At 39.8% G+C, this 27,661-nt stretch overlaps 1 protein-coding gene across 1 annotated transcript in view; it reads right to left on the bottom strand.

Moving 5' to 3' along the window:
• The window catches only part of KNL1 (kinetochore scaffold 1), a 55,894-nt gene that overhangs the window by 13,133 nt on the left and 15,100 nt on the right, over positions 1–27,661 (bottom strand). Inside the window, exons 6-17 of the mRNA XM_040969113.1 lie at positions 27,163–27,215; positions 26,908–26,941; positions 25,372–25,409; positions 24,052–24,104; positions 18,624–23,576; positions 15,485–15,623; positions 15,063–15,130; positions 12,903–13,001; positions 9,250–9,365; positions 4,023–4,113; positions 3,349–3,465; positions 2,662–2,749 (exon numbers count right to left, since the gene is read on the bottom strand). Coding sequence (XP_040825047.1) covers positions 2,662–2,749; positions 3,349–3,465; positions 4,023–4,113; positions 9,250–9,365; positions 12,903–13,001; positions 15,063–15,130; positions 15,485–15,623; positions 18,624–23,576; positions 24,052–24,104; positions 25,372–25,409; positions 26,908–26,941; positions 27,163–27,215 — 5,849 coding nt within the window. The remainder of the gene's footprint in view (positions 1–2,661; positions 2,750–3,348; positions 3,466–4,022; positions 4,114–9,249; positions 9,366–12,902; positions 13,002–15,062; positions 15,131–15,484; positions 15,624–18,623; positions 23,577–24,051; positions 24,105–25,371; positions 25,410–26,907; positions 26,942–27,162; positions 27,216–27,661) is intronic.

Raw genomic sequence — 27,661 nt, 5'->3', positions numbered from 1 at the left:
ACTGAGCCAATTTTAAGCCAGTAGCTTCTTTCGGGTCTCCTACACTGGTGCAGGTTTCCAAGGTTTTCGGATGTCCTATACTGCTTTCCCAGTCCACAAGCAGAGAAAAGGCTGGGAAGTGGAACAGCTGAGGCATGAACTGACACCCATATGGGATCCCAGCCCATGCAAGGCAAGAACTTTTGCCACTTGGCAATCGTGTCAGGCCCTGTTTTTACTTTTTCAAAAGATTCATTTCTTTGAAAGCCATCATTTGGTGCCCACCTATTGTATTAGCAAGAAAGCAGATTTGAACCACAGGAGACAGAACTTGAACCAGCACTCTGATATTGGATGTAACATTTCAAATGGAGTGCTTAACCCACTGTGTCACAGTCCTGCCCACATTTACTCTTGAGTGATTCAAATCCAGTATATATGTTGTATAGTGCGCTAAACACCCTTTATGCACCAGTCATTGCCCTAGCCACAAAGGACTTCTTTTCTTTTTTTTTAAATAATAAATTTATTATATTTTTGATGATGTGGACATAATTGAAAGGGACGCATGGATTATGGCTCATGGATTACATTGTGGCATCATATTTCCCAAGAGACTTTTGTGTTTCCTTTTTGTCACTCACGTGTTGGTTACTCAGTGGTGCATTTTTTCATGGTGCTGTAATTTGTTGTCGATGTTGCTGTGCTATTCTAACTCATACCAGTTGTTGACCTGGTTTCATGGCTTTTCAATTATGGAAATGTATGATGGAGTACTGGGGTCTACCATATACAGATATAGGGGAATAACAGAACATGCACCCCTGCTTTCAGACGAAAGACAGATTCCCAATGAAACTGTTGGGCATGTGTAGACAATGGGATGCTGGACTGTCTGATATTGTCTGTACCAACAATGTTGGGGTACACTTAAATAAGAGACCAATAGAATTCCTTATGAAGGAATATACAATATACTATTGTAGTAAAATGGGGAAAATCTGTCAAGGGGTGGGAGTTTGGGGGGTAGTCCTAGACTATACAAAATTGCACCACATAATTCAAAATCCAAAATAAAAATATATTTAAAAAAAAATTTATTCCCTGACCTCCAATTAAAAAAAAAAAAAAAGACTTATTTTTACTGAACTGACAAATTTACAGAAGCAGGCAGAAAGCTTCCATTTGCTGGTTCACTTCCCAAATGGCCACAATTGCTGGAGTTGAGATGATCCAAAGCCAGGAGCCCAGAGCTGCTTCTGGTATAGAGTTCAAAGGCTTTTGGCTGTCCTCCATTGCTTTCCCAAGCCATAAGCTGGATGGGAAGTGGAGCATACAGGACTTGAACCAGAGCCCACATGGGATGCTAGCACTTAAAGGTGGAGGATAAGCCAATTAAACCATTGCAGTCCTTAAATTTATTCTTTTATTTGAAAGACAAAGGAGAAGGAAAAGAGAGAGGGTAGGAGAATGAAGGAGAGAAAGGAAGAGAAGGAGAATGAGGAAGCAGAGGAAGAGAGATCTTCCATCTATTGGTTACTTTCCAAATGGTTACAACAGCCAAGGGGCAAACAGGTCAAATTCAGGAGCCAGATATCCATCCTGGTGTCCCCAGTGTGAAGGAGGGGCCCAAGCACCTGTACGATCTTATATTGCCTTCCCAGGAACATTAGCAGGAAACGGGACACAAAAAGTAAGAACAGGGACTAGGCCCAGCACTCAGATATTAGATGTTTACCCTGAAAGCTGTCACTTATCACTCTCAACGCTGGGCCCCGAGGGAAAGCTTTGGGACAGGATTTTGCTGCAGCAAATGCTACTTGGGACACCTGCATCCTTTATCAGAATGCCTGGTTTAAGTCTTGGTTCTTTTTTTGATTCAATTCTAGCTGAAGCACACCTTGGCAGGCACCAGTGATGGCAAGAACTTGGGTTCTTGCAACTCAGGAGAGATCAAGACTGAGTTCCAGGATCCTGGTTTAACTGAGCTCAGCTCTGGGTGTTTTGGGCATTTTGGGGAGTGAACAGGCATAGGGAAGATCTCTTTCATCTGTCCTTCTTTGTGTCTCCTTCAAATAAAATGAAAATAAGAAAATTAAATCTGATCTATTTACAGAGATTAAGGTCCTTAATGATATTTTTCCACAGAGAAACACCTGGAAGTTAAAAATGTCAGCAAATCAACAGAGAAGTGAAAGTTTTCTCAATAAAATGATTATAAGTCACTTAAGGGCACAACCTGTCTCATAGATCTTTTATTTTTTTAATTTTTAATTAAAATACATTTTTTTGGTTAAGATTTAGTCCTATTTTTTGGAAAAGCAGATTCACAGGGAGAGGGAGAGACAGAGAAAAGGATCTTCCATTCACTGGCCCACTCCCCAAGTGGCCGCAATGACCGGAATCAAGACAGTCCAAAGTCAGGAGTCAGGGGTCAGGAGCCTCCTCCAGGCCTCTCATGCAGGCAGAGTTCCAAGGACCTGCACCGGACCCCAAGGTCCCCTTAGGGAATAAGCAGGGAGCCAGAAGGGAAGCAGAACAGCTGGGACATGAACTGGTGCACACAAGGCAAGGACTTCAGCCCCTAGATTTTGTGGAACTTTGTAATTTTTGAGATCATCTATACTTTAGGGAAACATTTAAATTAACATTTCTTTTGGAAAATTGTTCAAAATGCCTTACCTTTTTCCATCTCAGTAAGACAGTTACTCATCTTCTTAAGGAGGCTGTCCATTTCCTCTATCCTTATCTGAAGTTTCTCCCTCTCTTGCTAAACATGAAACAACACAGATTATAAAATTAATCCCCTTAATGAATCATCAGAAATAATTCTAATTGCTGATATAAAACTGCTACACTTAAATCATGACAAGAGAAATCTTAAATGAAGGTCAATGCTTCAGGTCTGCACTTAGGATTGATACTGCTCTAAAAGGAATATTCCACATGATATTTCCCATACTTTCTTCGCAAGGCAAAGTTTTTTTGTGCACAAAGTCCTCAAAGGATGATTATTGGGAAATGCAACTTTAAACCCAAGCACGCATACAGTTTTCATGGACAATGAGGAAGAATATACTCTGGTCTTTAGCAATGGAGACCACAATCTTGTGTATTTTACTTCAATATGAATAATGGATACTATTTGGCATGAAGCACATGCTTATGTTAGTGTTTTTTCTTCAGTGTTGCTCAAGAAGTCAGGATTTGCCACTTTTGAATAACTGAACCTCACCTCTTAGGCATAACTGTAAGCTTTTGCCCAAGTTCATCCTCATATCTCTCAAAGAACATTCTTCAAACTCAACTACCACTAAATATGAGTTGTAATTGTTCTTTCTTTCCACGCTGTTAACTTTTTCAAATTACCTGAGCTGAGTGCACCAGCTTGCTGTACAGAGCCACTTTTCCTTGATGGGTGAAGACTTTGGTCATCTTGGTAAAACATGACTTTATTTTGTTAAGGTAAGCCCCAAAGGTCTTCAGCTGTAAGGGAGAGTTAAAGAGGATACTACACTAAACAAATGAATCAGAAGAGTAAACAGTCTAGGTAGGATTTTCAGCTGTCCTGGACAAGGATTTGCCCATCTTGCACTGTGTCTTCTATGGTGGGACACTTCTCACATGGAAATTTAATTTCATATAATTGTTCAAGAACAGAATGAAACATCTGAATTTTAGCTGTTGCCTTTCATTCACTTATTTCTACAGTAAATTAAACAATGATAAGCTTTTAGTTAACAAAACTCTCAATATTACATTGATTCACTTAATTATGAATAAGAAAATAGCCCTTACCTAAGTTTTTTTCAAATACATTAGGAGACATGTGAAATGGCTTGCTTATTAATTAGTTAAAGTTAGCCTTTTATCCATCTGTAATTAATTAAAAAGCAAATGGAAGGAACTCCAAATAAACTTTAATTATATCTCATATATTAAAATATGATAAAGGACTCATAACTAATTACAGAGAAGCATTTGTTTTACCACACTGTCCAAAATGTGCACATTGATTCTGAATCAGAAAACGAGCACAGTACCTCTGCATCAGAATAGCATCTCATTTTTTCCCACAGGTTTCTATTTATATCAGTTAACAGTTTATCTTGGTTCAATGAAGAAAGCTTTAATCTGAAATACAGAAGTTAATTAGCATGGAGTTCAGAAGCTACTTTCAATGAATTAATTTAGGTTTATGGGCATATTCAGTTAAAAAAATTATTTGAGAAGCAGAATTATAGAGGAGGAGAGGATGAGAAAGAGATCTTCCATCTACTGGTTCAATCCCAGTCCACAGCTGCTCAATGAGGGGGACTTGGTCAACCAACAGAACTTGGAAAGATTATCCAACCTGGTACAACGAAGCCAACACTGTCTCAGAACTATCAAGACCACACATGTAACACTCTCACAATATTTATCCCCACATGGGGGTGTCTAAGGCGTCATCAAAGGAGTTATCTTCATTCCTGGGTGCTGATGCAGTTTGACAACAAGGAACAGTCCCCTCCCCATTCCCTCTAGCAGACCAGGAGAATAAAAAGATAATTGGGAAAAACTTATTTGAAAGGTAGAATTAGAGAGAGGGAGAGGTTGAGAAAAAGATCTTCCAGATGCTAGATCAATCCCGACTGCTTCACTCCACAAAGGGCTGCAACAGCCAGGGCTGAGCCTGTCCAGGAGTCAGAATAAGAGCTTATTTCAACTCCCCTGCATGGGCAGCAAGGGCCTGAGCACGAGGGCAATCTTCTGTTGCTTTTCTCAGATCACTAGCAGGGAACTGGATTGGTAAAGAAGCAGGCAAGGAACAAACTAGCACCACATGAGATGCCAGCAATACAGGTGGCAGCTTTACAACACTGCCTACTAAAGGAGATTTTAGGTGATTAACAAAACAAGGTTGCCTAGAGATGAATGTCTACTTAGTTGCTAATTATACTGCCAATACACTATTTGTATTACTTAAGAAGATTAATTTCGGGGCCAGCACCATGGTGTAGCTAGCTAAGCTGCCTGCAGTGCTAGCATCCCATATGGCCACTGGCTCATGTGGAACCTGCTCCACTTCCAACCCAGTTCCCTGCTTATGGTCTAAGAAAAGTGGACAATGGCTCAAGTCCTTGAGATCGCCTACTCATGTGAGAGACCTGGAAGAAGCTTTTGGTTCCTGGCTTTGCATCATCTCAGTTCCAGCAACTGCAGGCATTTGGGGAATGAACCAGCAGATGGAAAATCTCTCTCTCATGCTGTTTCTCATTCTCTCTTTAACTCTGCCTCTCAAATAAAAAGTCTGGGGCCCGGCACCATGGCCTAGCAGCTAAAGTCCTTGCCTTAAACGCGCCAGGATTCCATATGGATGCCGGTTCTAATCCTGGCAGCTCCACTTCCCATCCAGCTCCCTGCTTGTGGCCTGGGAGGGTAGGTGAGGACAGCCCAAAGCCTTGGGACCCTGTATCCACGTGGGATACCCGGAAGAGGTTCCTGGCTCCTGGCTTCGGATTGGCATAGCACCGGCCAGTGCGGTCACTCGAGGAGTGAATCACTGGACGAAGATCTTCCTCTCTGTCTCTCCTCTCTGTATATCTGACTTTGTAATGAAAATAAATCTTAAAAAAAAAATAAAAATTGTCTTAAAATTACTTTCAAGTTTCTATTTAGTTAAGATTTATTTATTTGAAAGGCAAAGTAAGGGGAAAAACTAGAGAAGAGATTTTTCATCAGCTAGTTCACTCTCTAAATGGATATGATAGCTGGAGCTGTGCGAGGCCCAATCAGGACCCAGGAGTCTCATCTAGGTCTCTCATGCTGGTACAGGAACTTAGAACTTTCTGCCAGGAACGTGGAGGGAGACCCCAGTGCCAACCAAACTGTACCAGTTGTATCACCTAGACTGTATCAATTAAAAACAAATAAACAAAAAAACCCAAGAGAAAAAAACTGTACAACTGAAGAAAAAAAATGCTTAGAATATTTCTAATCATCAAATGCAAACTTACTTGATGAAATGTAAATTAATGTTTATTGGTCAGTTGAGAGTAAGAGGTTGGAGGCTTGTTACAGTGAACCATTTCAGTTATTTCTGGCATATTAATTTGAATATGATAAAGGCACAATTAATATAAGTATGATTAAAATATTCAAGACTAAGTAGAATCAACTATGGCTCCACCATTTATGTGCAACACCAAGTCAGAGTGTTGTTTGAGCTGGAGTCTCCGCAAAATTAGTTACTGAGACAAATAATGAATCCAAGTGGCTTCCAAGAGAAGAGATTCAGGAAGGCACAATGAGGAGTTGAGGAAAGTGAAACCAAATAAGGATAAACCCAATACCTAGTGCATGGCCAGCTTGTGACTGAGATTCATGGACACGCTTAATAATAATGTGGAAAATGCTTCAGAATGTTTCCCACAGGGATGGAGAGATTTGAGCACAGGTATCTATAGGACACTTGTCCACCATGGCCTGTGTCTCTGGCTGCCTAACTGACCTTTGATGATCAAGAACAGCAAAGATGAGAAACCTTCCTCAGGAAGCTGCACCATGAGGGACCTACCCGCCACCACTGCACGCAAGTCAAAGTGACCAACGTCAATGCAAATATGAGCTTCAAGACTGAGAAGCTGAAAGTCAGGTGGTTGAGAGTTTTGAACTAAATGGAAATGCTCAGCCAGCTTCTCCTATTTAGTGATAATCTCTGTGTTGTCTCCTCCCATCCACTTCTCCGGAATGTCTCATATACATGTATTATAATGCACATTATGTGTATCAAAACCGTTAAACTGGAATTCACACACTATGTTTTGCTGGTAAAAATTAAATATCTTTTAAACATTAAAAAAAAAAAAAACAACTTTGGGCCATCTTGGGCCTAGCGTGATAACCTAGTGGCTAAACTCCTCATTTGTAATGCACCGGGATCCCATACAGGCACCGATTCTTATCCCAGTAGCCCCGCTTCCCATCCAGTTCCCTGCTGTGGCTTGGGAAGGCAGTCGAGGACAGCCCAAAGCCTTAGGACCCTGCACCACATGGGAGACCTGGAAGAGGCTCTGGGCTTCTAGTTTCAGATCAGTGTTGCAGCCACTTGGAGAGTGAACCAGTGGATGAAAGACTTTCCTCTCTGTCTCCCCTTCACTCTGTAAATCTGCCTTTCCAATAAAAATAAATAAATCTTTAAAAAATTGTGGTATGTAGAAACAACAACAGCAACAATAACAACAAATCTTTGGGCCATCTTGTACCGCTTTTCCAGGCTCATTGACAGCAGCTGGATCAAAAGTACAATAACCAAGGCTCAAACCAGCACTGGCATTACAAGCAGCAGTTTAACCCGTTATGCCACACCACTGGCTCCTCAAATGCTTATTTTTTGTTTTTTATTCTTATTTTCTAGTATACAGTTTTGTAGGTAGGGCTTCCTCCCACATGCACAGCAAGGACCCAAATCCTTTAGCAACACTATCTGTTGCTTCCTAGAAAACGTGTAAGGAAGCAGCTGAATCAGAAGGGGAGCAACCAGGGCTTCGGCACTCTGTATGTCCCAAGAAGTGGCTTGGCCCACTGTATCACAATATCCATATTGTTTTCTGTATTTCTTTAGGTCTTTTAACCTAAACATACACATTTACTGCCATTCAAAAAATGCAGGTTGCAGGGGCCAGCATTGTAGCATAGTGGATAAAAGCTGATACCCATAAAGACAGCATCCCATATGACCACTGCCAATCTGTGTCCTGTGTACACTGCTTCAAACCCAGATCCCTACTAAATATGACCCAGATGCTTGTGCCGCTGTCACCAACACAGGAGGCCTGGATGAAGCACCTGCTTCCTGGCTTCAGCCTGGCACAACCTTGGCCATTGTGACCACCTGGGAAGTGATTCAGCAGACAGAAGTCTCTTTCTCTACCGCTCTGTGTAATTCTTTCAAATAAATAAAATTGCCGAACACTGCCTACACTCTCCCTGCTGCAAGATGGTGGCAGCATGGTGGAGTCAGGAGCCTAATCCAGTTCCGAAGATCAAATAAATAAAATTTTTAACAAGAAGGAACAGTAAACAATAAAAAGTAAACAGATTTTGTGATGTACCTTCTATTTTATAACTTCATCACATTTTACTTCAGATATCCCGCTTTTTCTTTTTTAAAGATTTATTTATTTTTACTGGAAAGTCAGATATACAGAGAGGAAGAAAAAGAGGAAGATCTTGTGTCCGATGATTCATTCCCCAAGTGGCAAAATGGCTGGAGCTGAGCCAATCTGAATCCAGAAGCCAGGAGCCTCTTCCTGGTCTCGCACATGGGTGCAGGGTCCCAAGGCTGTGGGCTGTCCTCAGCTGCTTTCCCAGGCCACTAGCAGTGAATTGGATGGGAAGTGGGGCTGCCGGGAGTAGAACTGGAGCTCATATGGGATCCTGTCACATTCAAAATGAGGATTTTAGCTGCTAGCCTACCGTGCTGGGCCTGACATCCCGCTTTCTAACTTATCAAAACATGTTTATGTTGTGTTTTTTTACAATATGCCACTACTATATACATTAGTATGTTCTTAAGAATAAAGTTATTTTGGCCCAGTGTAATGGCTCAGTGGCTAAATCCTTGCCTTCCAGCTGCTAGGATCCCATATGGGCACCAATTTGTGTCCCGGCTGCTTTACTTCCCATCTAGCTTCCAGCTTCTGGCCTGGAAAACCAGCAAAGGATGGTCCAAGTGCCTAGAACCGTGCAACCACATGGGAAAGCTGATTGGCTCAGCTCTGGCTATTGCAGCCTCTTAGGGTATGAACCAGGAGATGGAAGATCTCTCCTTCTCACTGTAAATCTGCTTTCTAATTAAAAAAAAATTTAAAAATTAATAGATAAAGTTATATTAGGCCAATATTGTGGCACAGAAGTTTGGCCACTTCCTGCAGTGCTGGTATCCCATATGTGTATTGGTTCATTCCTAGCTGCTCCACTTCTGATCCAATTCCCTGCTATTGTATCTGGGAAAGCAGTGGGGAATGGCCCAAGCCTTGGGCCCCTGCACCTACGCTGACCATCTGGAAAAAGCTCAGGGTTCTGCACAGTCTCAGCTGTTGTGGCCATTTGGGAAGTGAAGCAGCAGATGAAAGATCTCTCCCTCTGTCACATCAATTAATATCATCAACTTTTCCTCCTACCACTATTATTCTAGAGAAAACCTTATCCTATAGACTATTTGCTGATCAAAAACAAAAACACACAAAAACTGCACAAACAAAAACAAAATCAAAGCTGTCTTACTCTTCAATCTTTTGACGAAGAGCCTCACAATCTTCTTTATAAATCTCTGTCTTGGGTCCATAAACATATTGTCTTAACATCAAGTCCTCTGGAGTGGGTGGCATGCCTATAGTAAACTGAAAAACAAAACAAACAACAACAACAAAAAAATCAGTCCCCAAGAACTGGTTTCTTAAGTAAAAAACATGCACCAGAGCTAATACACATTTCAGTGAGCCTAATTTTTTTTAAAGGTCTCTAAGAAAAACATAAAGTCTCTATTATATTCATACAGCTTTTAAGCTCTAAACAGAATTTGAATTCAAGTATGTGACTTCAAAGTCTATTTCCCAACAGATGTTTAGGAGAGCTTAATGTTTCAATCTTGAAGAAATCAAAGTGGTCTGAAGGGGCTGGTGCTGTGGCATAGTATATTAAGCCTCCATCTACGGCTCTGTTTAAAGGCTCCACCTATGGCTTTTGGGCACTGGTTAATGTCTTGACTGTTTAACTCTGTTGCCCAGTTCCCTGCTCGGGGAAATGGACTGATAAAGCACTGGAGGACAGCCAAGGACCTTGGCCCATGGACCCATGTGGGAAACCATGAAGAAGCTCCTGGCTCCCGGCTTTGAAAGCCACTGTGCCACTGAGGAATAAATCTCTATAAATCTGATCAGCCTTTCCAATTTAAAAATAAATAAATCTTTAAAAAACAGAGAGAGAAAATTTTCATTTTGCTAAAAAAAAACCCCAAAGCTTTAAAATCTGTCAGAGGTGCTGCATTGAGGTAAAGTCACAATCTTTAACGCTGGCATCCCATATGGGTGCCTATCCATGTCCCAGCTGCTCCACTTCTGACACAGCACCCAGCTGATGGCCTGGGAAATGCAGTGGAATATAGTTCAAATGTTTGGGTCCTTCCCACTCATGTGGGAGATTAGAATGAAACTCCTGGCTGTTGGCTTCAGCCTGATGCAGCCCTAGCTGCTGTGGTCACTTAGGGTGTATGCCAGAGAATATCTCTTTCTGCCGCTCTCTTTAATCCTGACTTTCAATAAAATAAATTCATAAATCTTAAAAAAATCTGTCTGAACTGATAAAAATTGTTTTTTTTTTTAAGATTTATTTATTTTTATAGAAAAAGCAGAGAAACAGAAAGGAGGAGAGACACAGGAAGATCTTCCATCCATTGATCAACTTCCTGAGTGGCTGCAATGGCCAGAATTTCACTGTTCCAAACTAGGAGCCAGAAGTCTCCTTAGGGTCTCCCATGTGGATGCAGGGTCCCAAGGCTTTGGGCCATCCTCACCTGCTTTCCCAGGCCAAAAGCAGGAAACTGGATGGGAAACAGGGCAGCCAGGACATGAACCAGTGTCCATATGGGATCCCAGCATGTGCAAGGCGAGGACTTTAGCCACTAGGCTACCGTGCTGGGTGCAGAATTGATAAATTTCTTAAAAAGCGTAATTTTTAATATATGGACAATCCTTTTTTCCTACCTCTTAGTATATTTGTTTAAAACATTTGTTTTTTTTTTTATCTATTTCAAAGGCAATTTAGAACTGGCATGATGGCTCACTGACTAATCCTCACATTGCATGCACCAGAATCTCACATGGGCACCAATTTTTGTGCCAGCTGCTCTACTTCCCATCCGAGTCACTGCTTGTGGCCTGGGAAAGCAGTGGTGAATGGCCAAAGGCCTTGAGTTTTTGTACCCACCTGGAAGATCTCTGTGTCTGTTTCTGTAACTGACTTTCAAGTAGAAATAAATACATCTTTTAAAAAAAAATACATCATTAAAAATATATGGGCCCAGCACAATAGACTAGTGGCTAAAGTCCTCGCCTTGCATGTGCCAGGATGCACTGGTTTGTGTCCCAAGCTCCATTTCCCATTCAACTCTCTGCTTATGGCCTGGGAAAGTAGATCAGGACGGCCCAAAGTCTTAGGTCCCTGCACCTGTTTGGGAGACCCAGAAAAGGCTCCTGGCTTTGGTTCAGCTCAGCTCCAGCTGTTGTGGTCACTTGGGAGTGAATCAGAGAACGGAAAAGCTTTCTGTCTCACCTTCTCTCCGTAATTATGACTTTTCAATAAATAAACCTTTAAAAAAAAATCTGATGACCCTGGGGCAACAGGCTAGCAATTGAAGCTCTCACCTTACAAGCGCCAGTATCCCATGTGGGTGACTGTTTGTATCCTGGTTACTATACTTCCCATCCATCTTCCTATTGTGGCTGTAAGGGGAGGTGGGGAGGGACCCTTAAGGATGGTCTTGGGACCATGCACTCACATGGGAAACGCAGAAGAAGCTCCTGGCTCCTGCCTTTGGATCAGTTCAACTCTGATCATTGTGGACACTTGGGTAGTGGACTAGAAAACAGAAGATCTTTCTGTCTGTCCTCTCCATAATTCTGACTTTCCAACCGGAGAAATAAATAAATCTTTATTAAAAAATTGACAAACTTAAGAGAAAAAAATAGGGCCTGGCACGATAGCGTAGCAGTTAAAGTCCTTGCCTTGAAAGCGCCAAGATCCCATATGGGTGCTGGTTCTAATCCTGGCGGCCCGCTTCCCATCCAACTCCCTGCCTGTGGCCTGGGAATGCAGTTGAGGAAGGTCCAAGACTTTGGGACCCTGCACCCGTGTGGGAGACCCAGGGGAGGCTCCTGGCTTCAGATTGGCACAGCTCCAGCCATTGTGGCTGCTTGGGGCGTGAACTATCGGTTGGAAGATCTTCCTCTCTGTCTCTCCTCTCTGTATATCTGCCTTTCCAATTAAAAAAATAATAATAAATCTTTTTAAAAAAGAGAAAAAAATATTTCCATGTCAGTGATATGTTTTTCTATTAATCTTTTAAGTTGACTATTGATTTCTATATTTATTCTATTATTGTATGATTTTGAAAAATGGTTATTACAAAGTCCTATTAGCCTTTTTGTAATCCAAAATTACTGAAAAAATAGATCCAAAATATACTTACTACAGAAAATTTTCTATAGAAAACCTGGCTTACTTTGGTGTTTTGGTTATTCTTGTTCTTTTTTTTTTTTAATTCGAATAGAAATTTACTTATTCTTAAATTTTATACCATTTTATGACACAGTTTCATAGGCTCTGGGGTTCCCACAGCACCTCCCCAATACTGAATTCCTCCATTTTGTTATAGTAGTACAGATTATATCCTGTCATGATTCCTTCATTGCGGGCATGGACCATGTGGAGAGTCCAGCATCCCATTGTCCAGATAAATTCAACAGTTTCATTGGGAAACCATCCTTTGTCTGAAAGTAGAGCTGGTAGAATATCATCTCCTCTAATGAGATGTCACTACACATCTTCAACAACAGGAAGAAACATTGAAATTAACCACATCATGAAGCCAATCAAGATGGTATTGAGTGACCAACATGTTAGAAAACACAAGTTCTTAATCACATCCTGTAACTATTTCCTTAACACCTCAATTTTGTATATATACAACCAGCTGCTACAAACCCTCTTCTTTTTTCTCCCAAGCTAACATGTTTTTGAGTTTAACCTAAATCAGCAAGGCACTATTTTTGCGCTGTTTTATTTTTTTGCTTTGGACAATTGCTTGATTTAATGCTGTTCAGCTTAGAAAACACAATGCATTCTAGCTGAGCTGATTATTCCTAAGAGATTGCACTTACTTTGGCTGGGAGATTGCTCTGTCGGGGTTTCTGTATCAAGATGTGGACCTGAAGAAGTATAAAGAACTCCCTTATCGTTATTCTCCCATTTTTGAGTTTCTGAGGAAAGAAAAAACAGTTTGTATAACTTTTCAAGGTAAGCACATTTGCACTACAAATACTTCAAAGGTTTCTAAATAGCTTAAAATTTATAAAACATTTTATTTTTTATTGCATGGTATATACATGGGTGGATTTGTTTTTATTGGGGCAGGTATTATGGCATAGTTAATATTCTGCCTATAGGGCCCAATGCAAAAGCTTAGCACCAAAAGTCCTAGCCTTACACATGCAGGATTCAATAGGGGCACCGGTTATAACCCAGCTCCCTGCTTGTTGCCTGAAAAAGCAACTGAGAATGGCCCAAAACCTCAGGACCTTGCACCCACGTGAGAAACCCGGAAGAAGCTCCTAGCTCCTGGCTTCAGATTGGCTCAGCTGTGGCCACTGCAGCTGCTTCAGAAGTGAATCATCAAATGGAAGATCTTCCTCTCTGTCTTTCCTTCTCTCTGTACGTCTGACTTACCAACAAAATTAAATAAATCTTTTAAAAAACAAAAAGATTCTGCCTACAGTGCTGACAACTCATATCCGAGTCCAACTGCTCCATCCAGTTCTCTGCCCATGTGACTGGGCTCCTGTACCCATCTGGGAGACCTAGATGAAGTTTCTGACTCCTGGCTTTTTCCTGGCCAGCCCTGACTGTTGCAGCCACTTGGGAGAGTGAACCAACAGAAGGAAGACCTCTCTGTTTCTCCCTTTTTTTTTTTTTTTTAATTTTATTGCAAAGTCAGATATACACACAGGAGGAGAGACAGACAGGAAGATCTCCTGTACAATAATTCACTCCCCAAGTGACAGCAAAGGCCGGTGCTGCACCAATCCAAAGCCAGGAGCCAGGAACTTCCTCCAGGTCTCCCATGTGGGTGCAGGGTCCCAAGGCTCTGGGCCATCCTCAACTGCTTTCCCAGGCCACAAGCAGAGAGCTGCTAGGATTAGAACCGGTGCTCATATGGGATGCTGGCACGTTCAAGGCGAGGACTTTAGCCACCAGGTTACCACGCTGGGCCCATCTCCCTCTTGGTAACTGCCTTTCATTTAGATAAAACTAACAAGTGAAATTGATTCAGAAGATTGAGTGACAGAGACACAGAGAGAGAACAAGATCTTCCATTCTCTGGGTTCACTCTCCAAAGGACTGCATTGGCTGGGACTGGGTCAGAGCAGTCAATAGCCTAAAACTCCATCTGGGTCTTTCACATGGATGACAGGGTCCAACTACTTGAGCCATCTTCCACAACTTTCCCAGGAGCATTAGCAGGGAGCTGGACTGTGGTATAGAATGCCACTTTAGGCAAACTTGTCATTATGCCAGCCAAAATTAAAGCCTTACAAAATTATGTATGTATATATGTATGTATGCATGCATGCATGCATTTGAGAAGGAAAGACACAGGGATAGAGAGAGACAGAATTCCATTCTGGTTCATTCCCCAAATGCCCACAACGGTTGTGTTAGGCTGGGCCAAAAAGCAGCCAGGATCCAGGAACTGAATCCAAGTTTGTCATAACGGTGAGTCATCATCTGTTGCTGCCTATCACGTAATGCCTCATGCATTAGCAGGAAGTTGGGACTGGGAGTGGAGTGAGGACTCGAACACAGACACTCTGATATGACACGAGAGTATCCTAACCAGTGTCTTAACTGCTGTCCCACACAAGTCTTTTAATTATTTCTACATACTACAGAATAGATGTTTTTCTCCTTCAAAGTTCGTGTGTAAACTTAACACCTAAAGCCATATGTTAATGCTATTTGGAATTGAGTTCTTTAGGAAGTAATCAGGATTAGATGAGATCAGGACAGTTGGGAATTCACAGCTCCACAATTAGCAAGTTTGTTCTTGCTCTCCCAGGCTGCTGGACACATGCTACTGCTATGCTCTTGGACTTCCCGATCTCTAATTAACTTCTACTCTTGTAAATATCTAACAGGTAGAATTCAAGTAATCTATAGTTAATTGTTAGTTGACTCCTTGATAAAGAAAAGTAGCCTATTTTCAATATTTTTAACTTAGAACAAATTAGTTGTATCAGGTGTGAGAAATACTTTTAACATACCTCCTTTAAACTCTCTTCACAAATGGCATCTCTGAGAAACTGCGATTCCATCTGACTATTGCGGAGTGCTAGAAGTTGAACAAATTCATGGATGAACAAGATTAAAGTCTAAAATTCATTTTAGTTATCTTTCAGATTTAGGTGTGGTTCAAAACCCTGAGGGTGTTCACTGGGATGTTTCTGGGAAGACCGCTGACAGTACAGTCTGCTGCAGTTTGAAGGCTTTAATCACTCTCTACTAATTATAAGCCTCTAAAAGAAAACACTTCTCAATTCATTTTAATAGCTATTAAAAATAAATATTGTTTCACCTCTCAACTCTTAATAATACACAATGTTCAATTATTCCCTAAGATGAGATATATTAATTATCAGTCATGTAAGGAAATAGCTGCTGTTATTTAGTGTCATGAAGATCTTACTGCTGAAGTCCAGAGAGGTTCCATCGGCCTTGATTGAATCCAGAGAGCTGCTGCAACTAGACGGAGTCCTGCTCAGGCTTTTGATCAACACACTGTTAGCATTTCTGTCCATACTCTCCTCAGTTTGGTGATCAAAAACCTGAAAATATAAATTAGGGACATTATCAGAATAAAATTACGACAGTATATACCAACAATGGCTAAATATTTATTGAAAATTCACAAAAATATCATTTCTACCATAAAATGTATCTATAATTCCTATGAAAAGAATTAGAATCACAGGCAATCTAAGCCTTTAATTAGAAATAATTTTATTCAAAATATATATCTATGCATTATACTATATGAGCAGACAGTATCTAAGTCACACATCAGTATCTAACACACATTCTCAGATATTTCTATGTCATTTCTATGTCTTTAAGTTATCAAATGTTTACCTATCCAATTATTCAACTACCAACTCTCCAAGTCACAGCTACCACACTGCATTAAACCAGACTAGAATACTGGTTTTATGCGGTGGCCTTGGCAAGAGCTCCTCTTCAACTGAAAAAGACTCCTTTGGCTGATATGAAAATGCATGTGGTCCTACTTTTATCATTTAACCATTTGTCTTCACAGCTTCAAATATAATCTCATCAGTCTTACGTATGTCTTTTGAAGATAGAATATTTTTACCTAAATGCTATAAACTACATGAGAGAACTACCAGTATCTAAAACAATACGTGCAACGCAAGAGACTCAACATACTTACTGAACAAAACAACAGAATATTTTATTTTCATACAATCTTATTTACTTAAATTTATATTACTATTACCACTGTTTCAAAGATTTTATTTATCTGTATGGAATAGACAGGCCTTCTATCCACTGCTTCACTCCCCAAGTAACCTCGGCAGTCGTGTCTGTGCTAAGCCAAAGCCAGGAACCAGGTGCTTCTTCCTGGATTCCCGCATGGATGCAAAGGCCCAAGCACTTAGGCCATCCTCCTCTGCTTTCTCAGGCATGTCAGCAGGCAGCTACGACAGAACTGGAACAGCAAGGACTTGAACCAGAACATGTATGGGATACTGCCACAATGTCAGACTCTATCACTTCATCTTAAAGAGGCAAATTAATTTTCTAAGTTTGTTTATGCATTTATTAACAGCGTTTAAACTATTTTATTAATCAGTCTTTGCTACATTCTAACCTTTACTTCTCCACTTACAAAATTTGGTATCATTGATAACTTTCATTCTCCCCAACTTAACCAAATTAGGATTTCATGAATCAAAAATAAAAACAATTGCCAGGACCAGCATTGTGGAACAGAGAGTTAAGTCATTGCCTGTGATGCCAGCATCCACCATGAAGGCCAGTATGTGACCCAATCGCTCTGCTTCTAATTCAGATCCCCTTTGCTAGCCTGGTAAAAGCAATGAAGGATGACAGACATACTGGGATCCCTGCATCCGCATGTGTGACCTGGAAGAAGCTCTAGAATTCCATCCAATGTGGTCATTTATAAGAATGAACCATTATATGAAACATCTACCTTTCTCTGTGTGCATCTTTTTAAAAAAATATTTATTTATTTTTATTGTAAAGTCAGATATATAGAGAGGAGGAGAGACAGAGAGGAAGACCTTCCATCCAATGATTTACTCTCAAAGTGGCCACAATAGCTGGAGCTGCACCAATCCAAAGCCAGGAGCCAGGAACTTCCTCCAGGTCTCCCACATGGGTGCAGGATCCCAAGGCTCTGGGCCATCATCGACTGCTTTCCCAGGCCACAAGCAGGGAACTGGATGGGAAGTGGAGCTGCCGGAATTAAAACCAGTGCCCATATGGGATCCCGGCACGTTCAAGGCAGGGACTTTAGCAGCTAGGTCACCGCGCAGGGGCATCTGTGTGTATACTTTTCTCTATGTAACTCTTTCAAATAGATAAAAAGCAAAATTTTAAAGAAATGCTTTTTAGTCCTAATATATTTATAATTCTGAACATGACCTTTCAAACTACACAGAGGGGTATATTCAAAAACTTCATGGAAAATAAATATTAGGGAAAAAATACATTGATTAAAATTTATATACTAAAATAAGTTTACCTTTTTTAAAAAAAAATATATTTATTTTTTATTGGAAATTCAGATATACAGAGAGGAGGAGAGGCAGAGAGGAAGATCTTCTGTCCAATGATTCATTCCAACTGGCCGCAATGGCTGCAGCCGAGCCAATCTTTATCCAGGAGGCAGTAGCCTCCTCCAGGTCTCTCATGTGGGAGCAGGATCCCAAGGTTTTTGGCCGTCCTCCACTGCTTTCCTAGGCCACAAACAGGGAGCTGGATGGGAAGTGAGGCTACCGGGATTAGAACTAGTTCCCATATGGGATTCTGGCACCTGCAAGGCGAGGACTTTAGCCTCCAGGCTAATGTGACAGATCCAATAAGCTTACATTTTAAGATAATTTCTCCACAAACTTTTTGAAGCCTTCTGGCAATCCACCCCCTAGATTCTCATATATATATAAATTAATGCTAGTAAGTCACCAGAGGAAAAGAATATTTAAAATTCCACAATTTAAACATTGGTTAATCTATTTTTTAAAAGATTTACTCATATATTTGAAAGGCACAGTCGCAGAGAGGAAGGACAGAGGTCTTCTGTCTGCTGGCTCTTTCCTAAATGGCCGCAAGAGCCAGTGCTGGGCCAGGCCAGAGTCAAGAGCCAAGCGCTCCATCTAGGTCTCCTGCTTGGGTCCTGGGGCTCAAGTATTTGGGCCACCTTCCACTGTTTTCTCAGCTGCATTAACAAAAAACTGGATTGGAAATAAACAAGCGCAACTGGAACATTATATGATGCTATTGTCACAGGCAGTCACGTCAACTGATATGACAATGCTGGTTCCAACACTCATTAATTTTGGTACAACTTTCCATTTCATTTTTTTGGAGATTATCACTTCAAACTGTTTTGAATCTACATAGAAAATTAAAAAAAAAAAAAGAAATCTACCTGCTAGCTTATTATTGAAGACAGGAATATCTCTCCTGTGTAAAAGTGAGCTTAACTAAAACTAAAACTGAAATTTAAGACTATCCTCAAGTTAAAAAAGAAAAATGAAAAGATTTATTATAGAACTTACCTCTTGCTCTTTTGTTGTATCACTAAGCTCAGACTCCCTTTTCCGGACTTTTTTCTCACTTGGAATATCTGCTTCTTCATCTTGCACCCAGGTTCTTTTTTGTCGATTAAGGGTTTCTCCTACTTTATTTTCAGATGGTGAAGTTTCATTTTGGTGTGTTTCAATCAAAGTTTTGTCCTCATCTTCTAGGCATATGGAATCTGATGAAGTAATCTCAGCAGTGCATGATGGAAGATGTTCCTCATTTATAAATTGAGACGGACTTAAGTTCAGTTTAGCTGCCACAGATGTAATGCCTGATTCCTTGCTGGAGGCTAGCTGAGATTCTATTTGATTTAAAGCAGTTGTATTTGCTGCGACCTGCTCTGCGTCATCAGTAACAGTGATACTACAATTTCTTTTGTTTGGCAATCTGGGCAAAAAGATTCCCAAAGAATGTCTCCGCATTTTATCTTTAAGAGCCTTTAATGGGTCAGAAGCAGTTTCACTTACATTATTAGAATTCTTATTTTCGTCTTTATTATCTTGAACATTGTTAGAAACTGTATCATGCATCTCAGTGACTTGCACTACACTCTTACTATGTGTCTGATTTTCTACTTCAAGTAACTGTTCTTGAGGACGTGATTTAGGAACAGCTTGAAAGTCTAAAAGCCCTTCGATTTTTCCAATCAAATTATTCAAATTTGGTGTGACATTACTAAAATATGGAGCATTAGATGCAATAACAAGATCTGCTGTATGTCTAGCATTGGCTTGTGTCTGAATGGCTTGTACAGTCAACTCTGACTTACATTCAGCCACTGGACTGTTTTCCTTCAGTTCTTTTTCACAGGCTATGGAAAACTCCTTATTACTGAGCATCTTGGGCTTATTTTCATTTATGGACGTGGAGGAAAATCCTGTAACAATACTTAAAACATTATCTACAGCTTTAGGTATTTTCATGTCATCTTTATTGACATTATTCTGTCCTTTTGGAAGCAATGCAGGTTGCTGGGGTGTGAGGTGAGGCTCAGAAGCAACACAAGTATCATCAACACAGGCCTCCATTGGATCCTTCGGAGGCTTAAAAGATACTTGCTTTGAGTTAAGTTTAGTCATCTCCCCCAGATTCTGAGAATGTATTAAAGTTTGACTAGCTAATAGATTCTGAGGTTCTTCAATCAGATCCTGATGTTTCAGTGGTGTTGTGGCACACTGGAACTGTCCTTCAGTACTGGTCTGAACAGCTTCTTGTTTCTCTAAGACAAGAGAAGGAGCTGAGGCAGTCACCCTTTCAGATGTCATGTGATGTTCACAGGGTAAAGTGTTGACATAAGCAAGATCATTTTGCAATGGGCAATTGCCTTTCTCCTTATCTTTATCACATAAGGACATGGTATTTCCCTCTAACTTACCAAAACAGGAAATAGCATTTGGTAAACAAGAATAATTATCATTTGATCCACCAATAGCAGCTACATGACTGTTTATAAAATTCATATCTTCTCTGTTTGTACAATCTAAGTGACAGCTTTCAACTCTAGCTTTTTCTGATGTAGAGGTCTGACCTACAGTCTTCCCTGTGACCTCTTCACCTGCAGTAGCTCTGTGGGATTCCATGGTTTCCGTTTCACTTTGATTTCCAGACAAAACATGATGAGGAACAATGGGTATCATAGGATGCTTTTGCTCAGTATGAGGAAAAACTTTGTTTTCTGTTGTCAGTTCTTGTTTTGTAGGGACTTTCTGAACACAGCCATCATCCTCAGAAAAACTGCCTCTTTTTCCTTTTGCTGTTCCAAATTCAGGGTATTCCTCAAATATTTTCTTTGTGTCTTGACAATCAATGAAAACAGTGTGGGACTTGGTGACTTCAAGATCGTTCTGATCATCTACATACATCACAGTTCTGTTCAGGGACCTAGTAGTTATTTTATCTGGTGCAGCAGTTTCCCATACTAGGGCAGTTGTGTGACTTCTAGTAATCTCCATGTCACCCTGTCCACAAGAATACAAAATAGTTTTAGAAGTGGAAAGCATCAAATGGAAATCTCTATCTCCCAGCACACTTTTCTTATTTGTTCCCATCATACAAACCTGGGAGGTGTCCGGATCATTTTTATCACTCTCTGAAAATACAATGGCTTTGTCATTTTTGAGCCTAAGGCTTTTTCTTCTCTGACTTCTGCCGGACAGTTCATTCAAGAACCCAGGCTTCTGTACATCTTTGATATTTTTCAATGTGGTTGGTTTAGATACTTTCATGTTATCATCACTTATAAATACTACTGCTTTCTCTACAGGATCACTATTAGACTTTTCATCCGGTATAGTTAAAGAGTTGCCTTTCGCTGCTTTATCATCACTTTTATCACTTTCTAGAAAGGGAACTTTCTCCTCAGTAGATGTCACTTTTGATTGTCGTAGGCTTCTTCTTTTGGAAACCTCAAAGTTAGGAAGCATACATTTCTCCATTGCTTGAAAATCAATAAAAACAGTGTGGCACTCTGTCATTTCTAACCCATCATGGTCATCGACAAACATTACAGTTTTGTCCACTGTAGTTATATCACCTGGTGAAACAGTTTTACATTCTAAGGCGGCTGTATGACTTTGAGTCATCTCCATGTCATCCTGCTCACCTGTATACAAAATAGTTTTTGAAGTCCCTGGCAAAGACACCAAATGGGAATCATGGTCATCTAATAAAGGCCTATAGTTTATTTCCACTGTGTAGCTCTTGGTGATGTCCATGTCATTTCCACCAGTCTCTGTTGAAAATCTAACAGTCTTATCATGTTTTAGTCTGCCAAAACTTTCCCTTCCAAAAATTTTGGTATTTTTATTTTCCTTCAGAAATCCAGGTTTCTGTACATTTTTGACTTCTAATGCATCCATATTATTAGATACAAGTACTTCAGTTTTCTCTTTAGGACTTTTATCACATTTTCCAAGTTTTATAGTTCTCTGTTTACTCATTGTTGTTCTCTGGCTAGTATGTTCTAAATTAGTTTGATCAAGTTCTTGTATTTCAGAATTGCCAAAGCCAATGACAACAGTGTGGCTCCTGGTTAGATCCATATTTTGCTCCTCTTCAGAACAAAGAAGCATCTTATCATCAGAACAGTCAGATGTGCAATCACCTAAATTTTTCTTCGGTGGATCGGGTTGCTTAGAATGCTGGCCTAGTACAGATTTCTCTGTGTGACTGTTAATAATAGCACTGCAAGTTTTCATGGCAGATTGCTCTTCTGTTGAATATAACTTCATGGCCGACAACTGGTCACTTGAGACTGTATTTCTGTTATTTCCCAGGGTTATTTGTTTATTAAGTCCACCAGAGCTGACTACATTATGACTTACTGCTGTATCCTGATTACAATCAACTGAGTGAGAAGAATCTTTACCAAGACAGGGTGAAATCGTCAAAATGTTGTCTTTTTCTTTACCCCAGGACTCAGTTTCAGACATTATCTTTGGTTGTTGGGATAGTTTGATATGACTTTTGGCCATTTTTTCCCATTCTTCTGAAGGACTTTTGCCATAACAATAAGGTTTACTGACATTCTCTGGAACCAGATTAGATACAACAGGAGCTTGACTTCCTAAGTTACTTGTGCAACTTTCAGTCAAATCCATATTGTCCCTGTCTAAGAGTTCAGTCTTTTCATTACTTAATGTAACAGATAAAGCATTTGACAAGTTCTGTTGTAATCCTTCCTTCAATGCATCAGGAATAGAGCTATAATTTACATTCATTTTCCCATTTTCTAAAACAGTTATAGAACTTGGGAGTACTGTTTCTTTTTTAGATATAGAAGCTCTCTGTCCATTTGTCTGATTTTGCTTTAAAATTTGATTATCTATTGCAACTGTGTGACTCTTGGTAATGTCCATACTATCATCTTCTGAATAAATTGTTTTCTCTAGAAGAGGCATGGCATCTGCATTGAGACATATTTTGGAACTACCATCATGTTTTAGCAAAATTTTCTCTTCTCTCATACTTGAGAAATACTTGGTCAGTTCCATGGCATCATTACAACTAGAATAAAAAACTGTCTTGTAACCTTGACTAGATGGACTAAAACACATGGATTCTTGGGTCATGGGCAATGGTCTGGTGTCCCGATTGGAAGTCTGTGTGACAGTGTGATCTTCTGTCTCTATTATATGGCCTCCGATAATACACATTTTGTCTTCAGGGTTTCTGGAGGGGTTCTGAAAAACAACACTTTGTTTATTCTCACAGGCTGCTTTCTTTTCTGGAACTTTAGTTGCATACCCTGTCATAACATTCATCATGACATTTTGACTTTGATCTTCCATTTCAGATAAATTACCTGCTGAAGGTAAAATTGGAATAGTGCTGTTAAGTGTTAAGTCCATACAGTCATTTCCAAAAATTGCAGTATCCCCTGTAAATTCCCTTGTGTTGGCATCATAGGCAATGGGAACCAATGTCTGAATATTGGCTGTATGACACTGGGTAAAATTCATCCCAGCATCTTGTTCTCTAAAGATTTGAGTCCTGTCATTACTATTCTCATCTATATTAACAGGTATATGAGTCTGAGGTATACAAGAGGCACTGCTTGATTCTTTCAAATAAATAGGTATCTCAAAATTTTCTTTATCAGGCCCTGTGGAAAAAGAAGCATTATATTTTCCTGTTTTCAATCTTTTAATAAAATCACTGCAATTTATTTTCTTTTCTGAAGAAATATTTTGCTTCACAGAAAAATTTGATTCTTTTTTCACTCTTGAATTCTCAAGGTGGTGCTTTAAGTTAGTCAGAAATGATGTGGTATCTACTTTTGTGGACTTTTCACTTTCCGTACAACCTAAAATGCCTTTGGTAATCATCACAGTATGACTTGCTGTTAAATCCATCTGGTTTTCATCTGAAAAGACGACTGTCTGGTCATCTGCATGTTTCCTTTCATGGTTGCTTTCTGTAACTGAAAACTACAATGAAGACAAAATATGAGATCAGATCAAATTTAAACTTCTAAAAAGGTACTTTATAATATGTACCATCCAAATACAGTTTCATGACACATGGTTTGCTTAAACTAACATTATGGTGTGTTGCACATTATTTGTTATTATTTTTTTCCTAAACTTTGAATAACTTTTTAAAATATTTTGAGACAAATTAAAAATTTAAGGTTAATCATTTCTATTAGAAAAATGAAAAAATGCTAGCAACATCAAATGTAACCATAATTAACAAAAGCCTGAAATTATTCATATGTTCATTAAAATTTAAGAAGTCCTGATTTACCTTATCCTTAGTTAATTACAAAGGCAGGAAGTTTTTCAAGTTTAGATTCATTTTGCTAAGTCATCCCTAAATCACACATTATCATTAACTCCTTTATGTTTTTAAGCCTTAACTATAAAAAGAATAAAAAATGAAAGCACCTACATGAGCTCTTACCTCTTTCTGTTGCATCTGGGTTTGAATGGGAGCACAAAGCAATGTGCTCATGCCTATTTAAAAAAAAAGGTAGTATTCAGAAAAAAACATGAATATATTACTAAGAGTCTGGTTTTCTTCTTTTTGGGTCTCTTCATGTTTCTATTTCTAATCTGAATGGCAGTGAGATAGAGACAGAGAAAGTCTGAATTGGGTAGTTCATTCACCAAATGCCCATAACATCCACGACTGGAGATGGCTAAAGTCAGGACTCCATCCAGATCGCCTACATAACTGGGAGAAACTCCAGTACCTGGGCTTTTATCTGGTATCTCTCACATGCATAAGCAGGAAGCTGATTCAAAAACAGAGATGGGACTCTGTGAAAGTAATGGAGGATGACCAAAGACCTCAGCACCCATGTGGAAGACCTAGAAGAGGCTCCTGGCTCTCAGCTTTGGATCAACTTAGCTCCAGCAGACTGCTGCGACCATATGGGGACTCAACCAGTGAATGGAAAATCTTTCTCTCTCTCTCCTCTCTGTAAATATGCCTTTCCAATAAAAATAAAAAATGAAAAAGGAAGCTTAAAAAAATGATAAACCATCTGTGAAATTTCCAGTATGAAACAATGTAAATAAACAAAGATCTCTACATTAGAATAGGAGAGAAGGGGAGACAGAGAAGCATCTTTTCATTTGCTGGTTCCTTTCCCAAATGGTTGTAATGACTAGGGCTGGGTCAGGCTGAAGCCAGGGGCTAAAACTTCAACAGAGCACTACACATGAGTGTGGCTGCTCTCCCAAGGAGCTAGACCAGAAGCAGAGCAGTTGGGCCTCAAACCAGTATTCTGATGAGGGATACTGAAGTTACAGAATAGGGTAGGGCTTAACCCATTGCACCACATTAGTGATTTCAAGTAAAAAATACTTATAAAGAAATCTGGGTCACAGCACAATAACCCAGCGGCTAAATCCTCGCCATGCACACCCAGGATCCCATATGGGCTCCAGTTGATGTCCCAAAGGCTCCACTTCCTTCCAATTAAGCTTCCTGCTTGTAGCCTGGGAAAGCAGTCCAGGATGGTCCAAAGCCCGGGACGCTGCACCCGCCTGGGAGACCGTGAAGAAGCTCCTGGCTCGTGGTTTCAGATTAGATCAGTTCCAGCCATTTCAGCCACTTGGGGAGTGAACCAGCTGATGGAAGATCTTTGTCTCTGTCTCTCCTTCTCTCTATATATTTCCCTTTCCAATTAAAATAAATACATCTTTAAAAAATTAGGAAATACGGATGTAAAACAAAAATGCATAAAATAAGAAAAGTATCTCTAGTTACACTTACCAGTAATCTCACAGTAATTATTTTCTGAATTCTTACTCCTAAAAAAATTAAAAAGCATTTTATAGTCTATATTCCAATTACTATGACTCACAACATATGAAAGAGTAGATATGGTGAAAATGCTTAATAAGGTGACTAGTAGAAAATTATAAACACATCATTTAAGAATAATGTAATACTGGTTGAAAAAAATTACAAAACAACTAAAGAAATCCTTTCAGAATGGCATTCATGGTTAATTCATTTCAAGAACACTATAAAATATGCTTGATGAATACTGTCTGCTCATTTAAAAAGTAGTTTGTTTTTAAAATTTAGCCTTAGATTTCAAAAGCATGAAGTGGCTCTCCATGTAGTTTCATTGAATGTGCTATGTTGGGGCCTGGTGTGGCAGCCTAGCAGCTAAAGTCCTCACTTTGAATGTGCCAGGATCCCATATGGGTGCCGGTTCTAATCCCGGCAGCTCCGCTTTCCATCCAGCTCCCTGCTTGTGGCCTGGAAAGCAGTCAAGGATGGAACAAAGCCTTAGGATACTGCACACATGTGGGAGACCTGGAAGAGCTCCTGGCTCCTGGTTTCAGATCCGCAAAGCTCTGGCCATTGTGGTCACTTTGGGAGTGAATCATCAGACGAAAGATCTTTCTCTCTATATATCTAATTTTGCAATAAAAATAAATCTTTAAAAAATAAATCAATCAATCTTAAAAAAAAGTTCACGGAAAATAAGTACTGTGAGAAATCCATTCTGTTGGTTCACTGTCCACATGGTTACCACAGCTAGGGCTGTACTATGTGGAACTGAGAACTCCATCAGGGGTGGCAGCGATCCATTAGCAAGCAGCTGTCGCGCACACACTGGATTCCAGACACTCAGATATGGGACGCAATAATAATTAAATCTTTACAAAAAAAAAAGCAAATTAGTTTCCAATTTTGTACAATCTGATATATTTTAAAACTGATATACAAAAGAGGTGTTTCATTAACTATTTTATTGATGGTATAGGAGTTAGCACAATGGCTCAACTGGCTAATCCTCCACCTCCAAGCACAAGCATCCCATATGGGCATCAGTTTGTGTCCCGCCATTCCACTTTCCATTCTACTCCCTCTCTATGGCCTGGAGAAGCTGTGGAGGATGGACCAAAGACTTGGGATCCTACACCCTTTTGCGAGACCTAGACTGGGGCTCCTGGCTACTAATTAGCACAACTCTGGCCATTGCAGCCATTTGCAAAGTGAACCAGAAGGTGGAAATACTTTCTCCATTTTTCCTTCTCTCTGTAGATCTGCCTTGCCAATAAAAACAAATTTTTTAAACAAATGTTAATAAATAAATTAATTAAATGATGGTGAAATACATAGATACTTACTTATTAGATACAGTAGTATGTACACTAAAATCTACAAAGAGTTTGTTTCACAAGTTAATCCTGAATATTGCACAAATGGATACAAATATAAAATATTAATTTAAAAAACCTTAATAGTAATAAACAACTTTTACACTGTAATATGAATGTCTCTTTCACTCACTGTATAAATGGAACATTTTCCTTTGCTTCTGTTCCTAAAAATAAAATAACAAATTTAAGGATATATGCATTAAGCATTCAAGAAATCAGAGATACTATCAACAATTAAAGAAATTACTAACTATCCACCCTACCTTCCATTCCCAGGATTCAAGATGTATTTTAAAGCGATAGTCAATAATTTACAGCAAATATCTAGTTAAGTTGCACATTTTAAAGAAAACAGATTTAGCAAGGACTGTAGCAACATATTTACCTGTGGTTTCAGATTTTCTCCTTAATTTCATATGAGATTCTGTCTGGAATACCCTAGAAGAGAAAATAGAGTCCAAAAATCTTCTATTTCTAATGAGACACTTGGTATTAAAGACTATTTTGAGCAAGACAAGATAATACTCTGATTTCAGCTTCCTCTTCTTTCTGCTAAGTCACAGACTGTTAAAACTACAACTCCTGGGCCCAGCACAATGGCTCAGCAGTTAAATCCTCACCTTGCATGCACCAAGATCCCATATTGGTGCCAGTTATTGTCCCGGCAGCTCCACTTCCCATCCAGCTCCCTGCTTGTGGCCTGGGAAAGCAGTGAAGGATGGCCCAGAGCCTTGAGATGGTGCACCTGTGTGGGAGACCAGGAAGAGCTCCTGGCTTTGGATCAGAACACTTCTGGCTGTTCCTTTCTCTCAGTGAGTGATCCAGGGATGGGTATTTCTTAATCAGCACTAGCTAAGATAGTCAACCTAGTGTATGGCAGGATC

This window comes from Ochotona curzoniae, unplaced genomic scaffold, assembly GCF_017591425.1.
Source record: "Ochotona curzoniae isolate NIBS_2020 unplaced genomic scaffold, NIBS_Ocur_1.0 scaffold_4701, whole genome shotgun sequence".
NCBI lineage: Eukaryota > Metazoa > Chordata > Mammalia > Lagomorpha > Ochotonidae > Ochotona > Ochotona curzoniae.
Note: the sequence above shows the minus strand (reverse complement) of the source record. Positions and strands in the feature narration are given on the sequence as shown.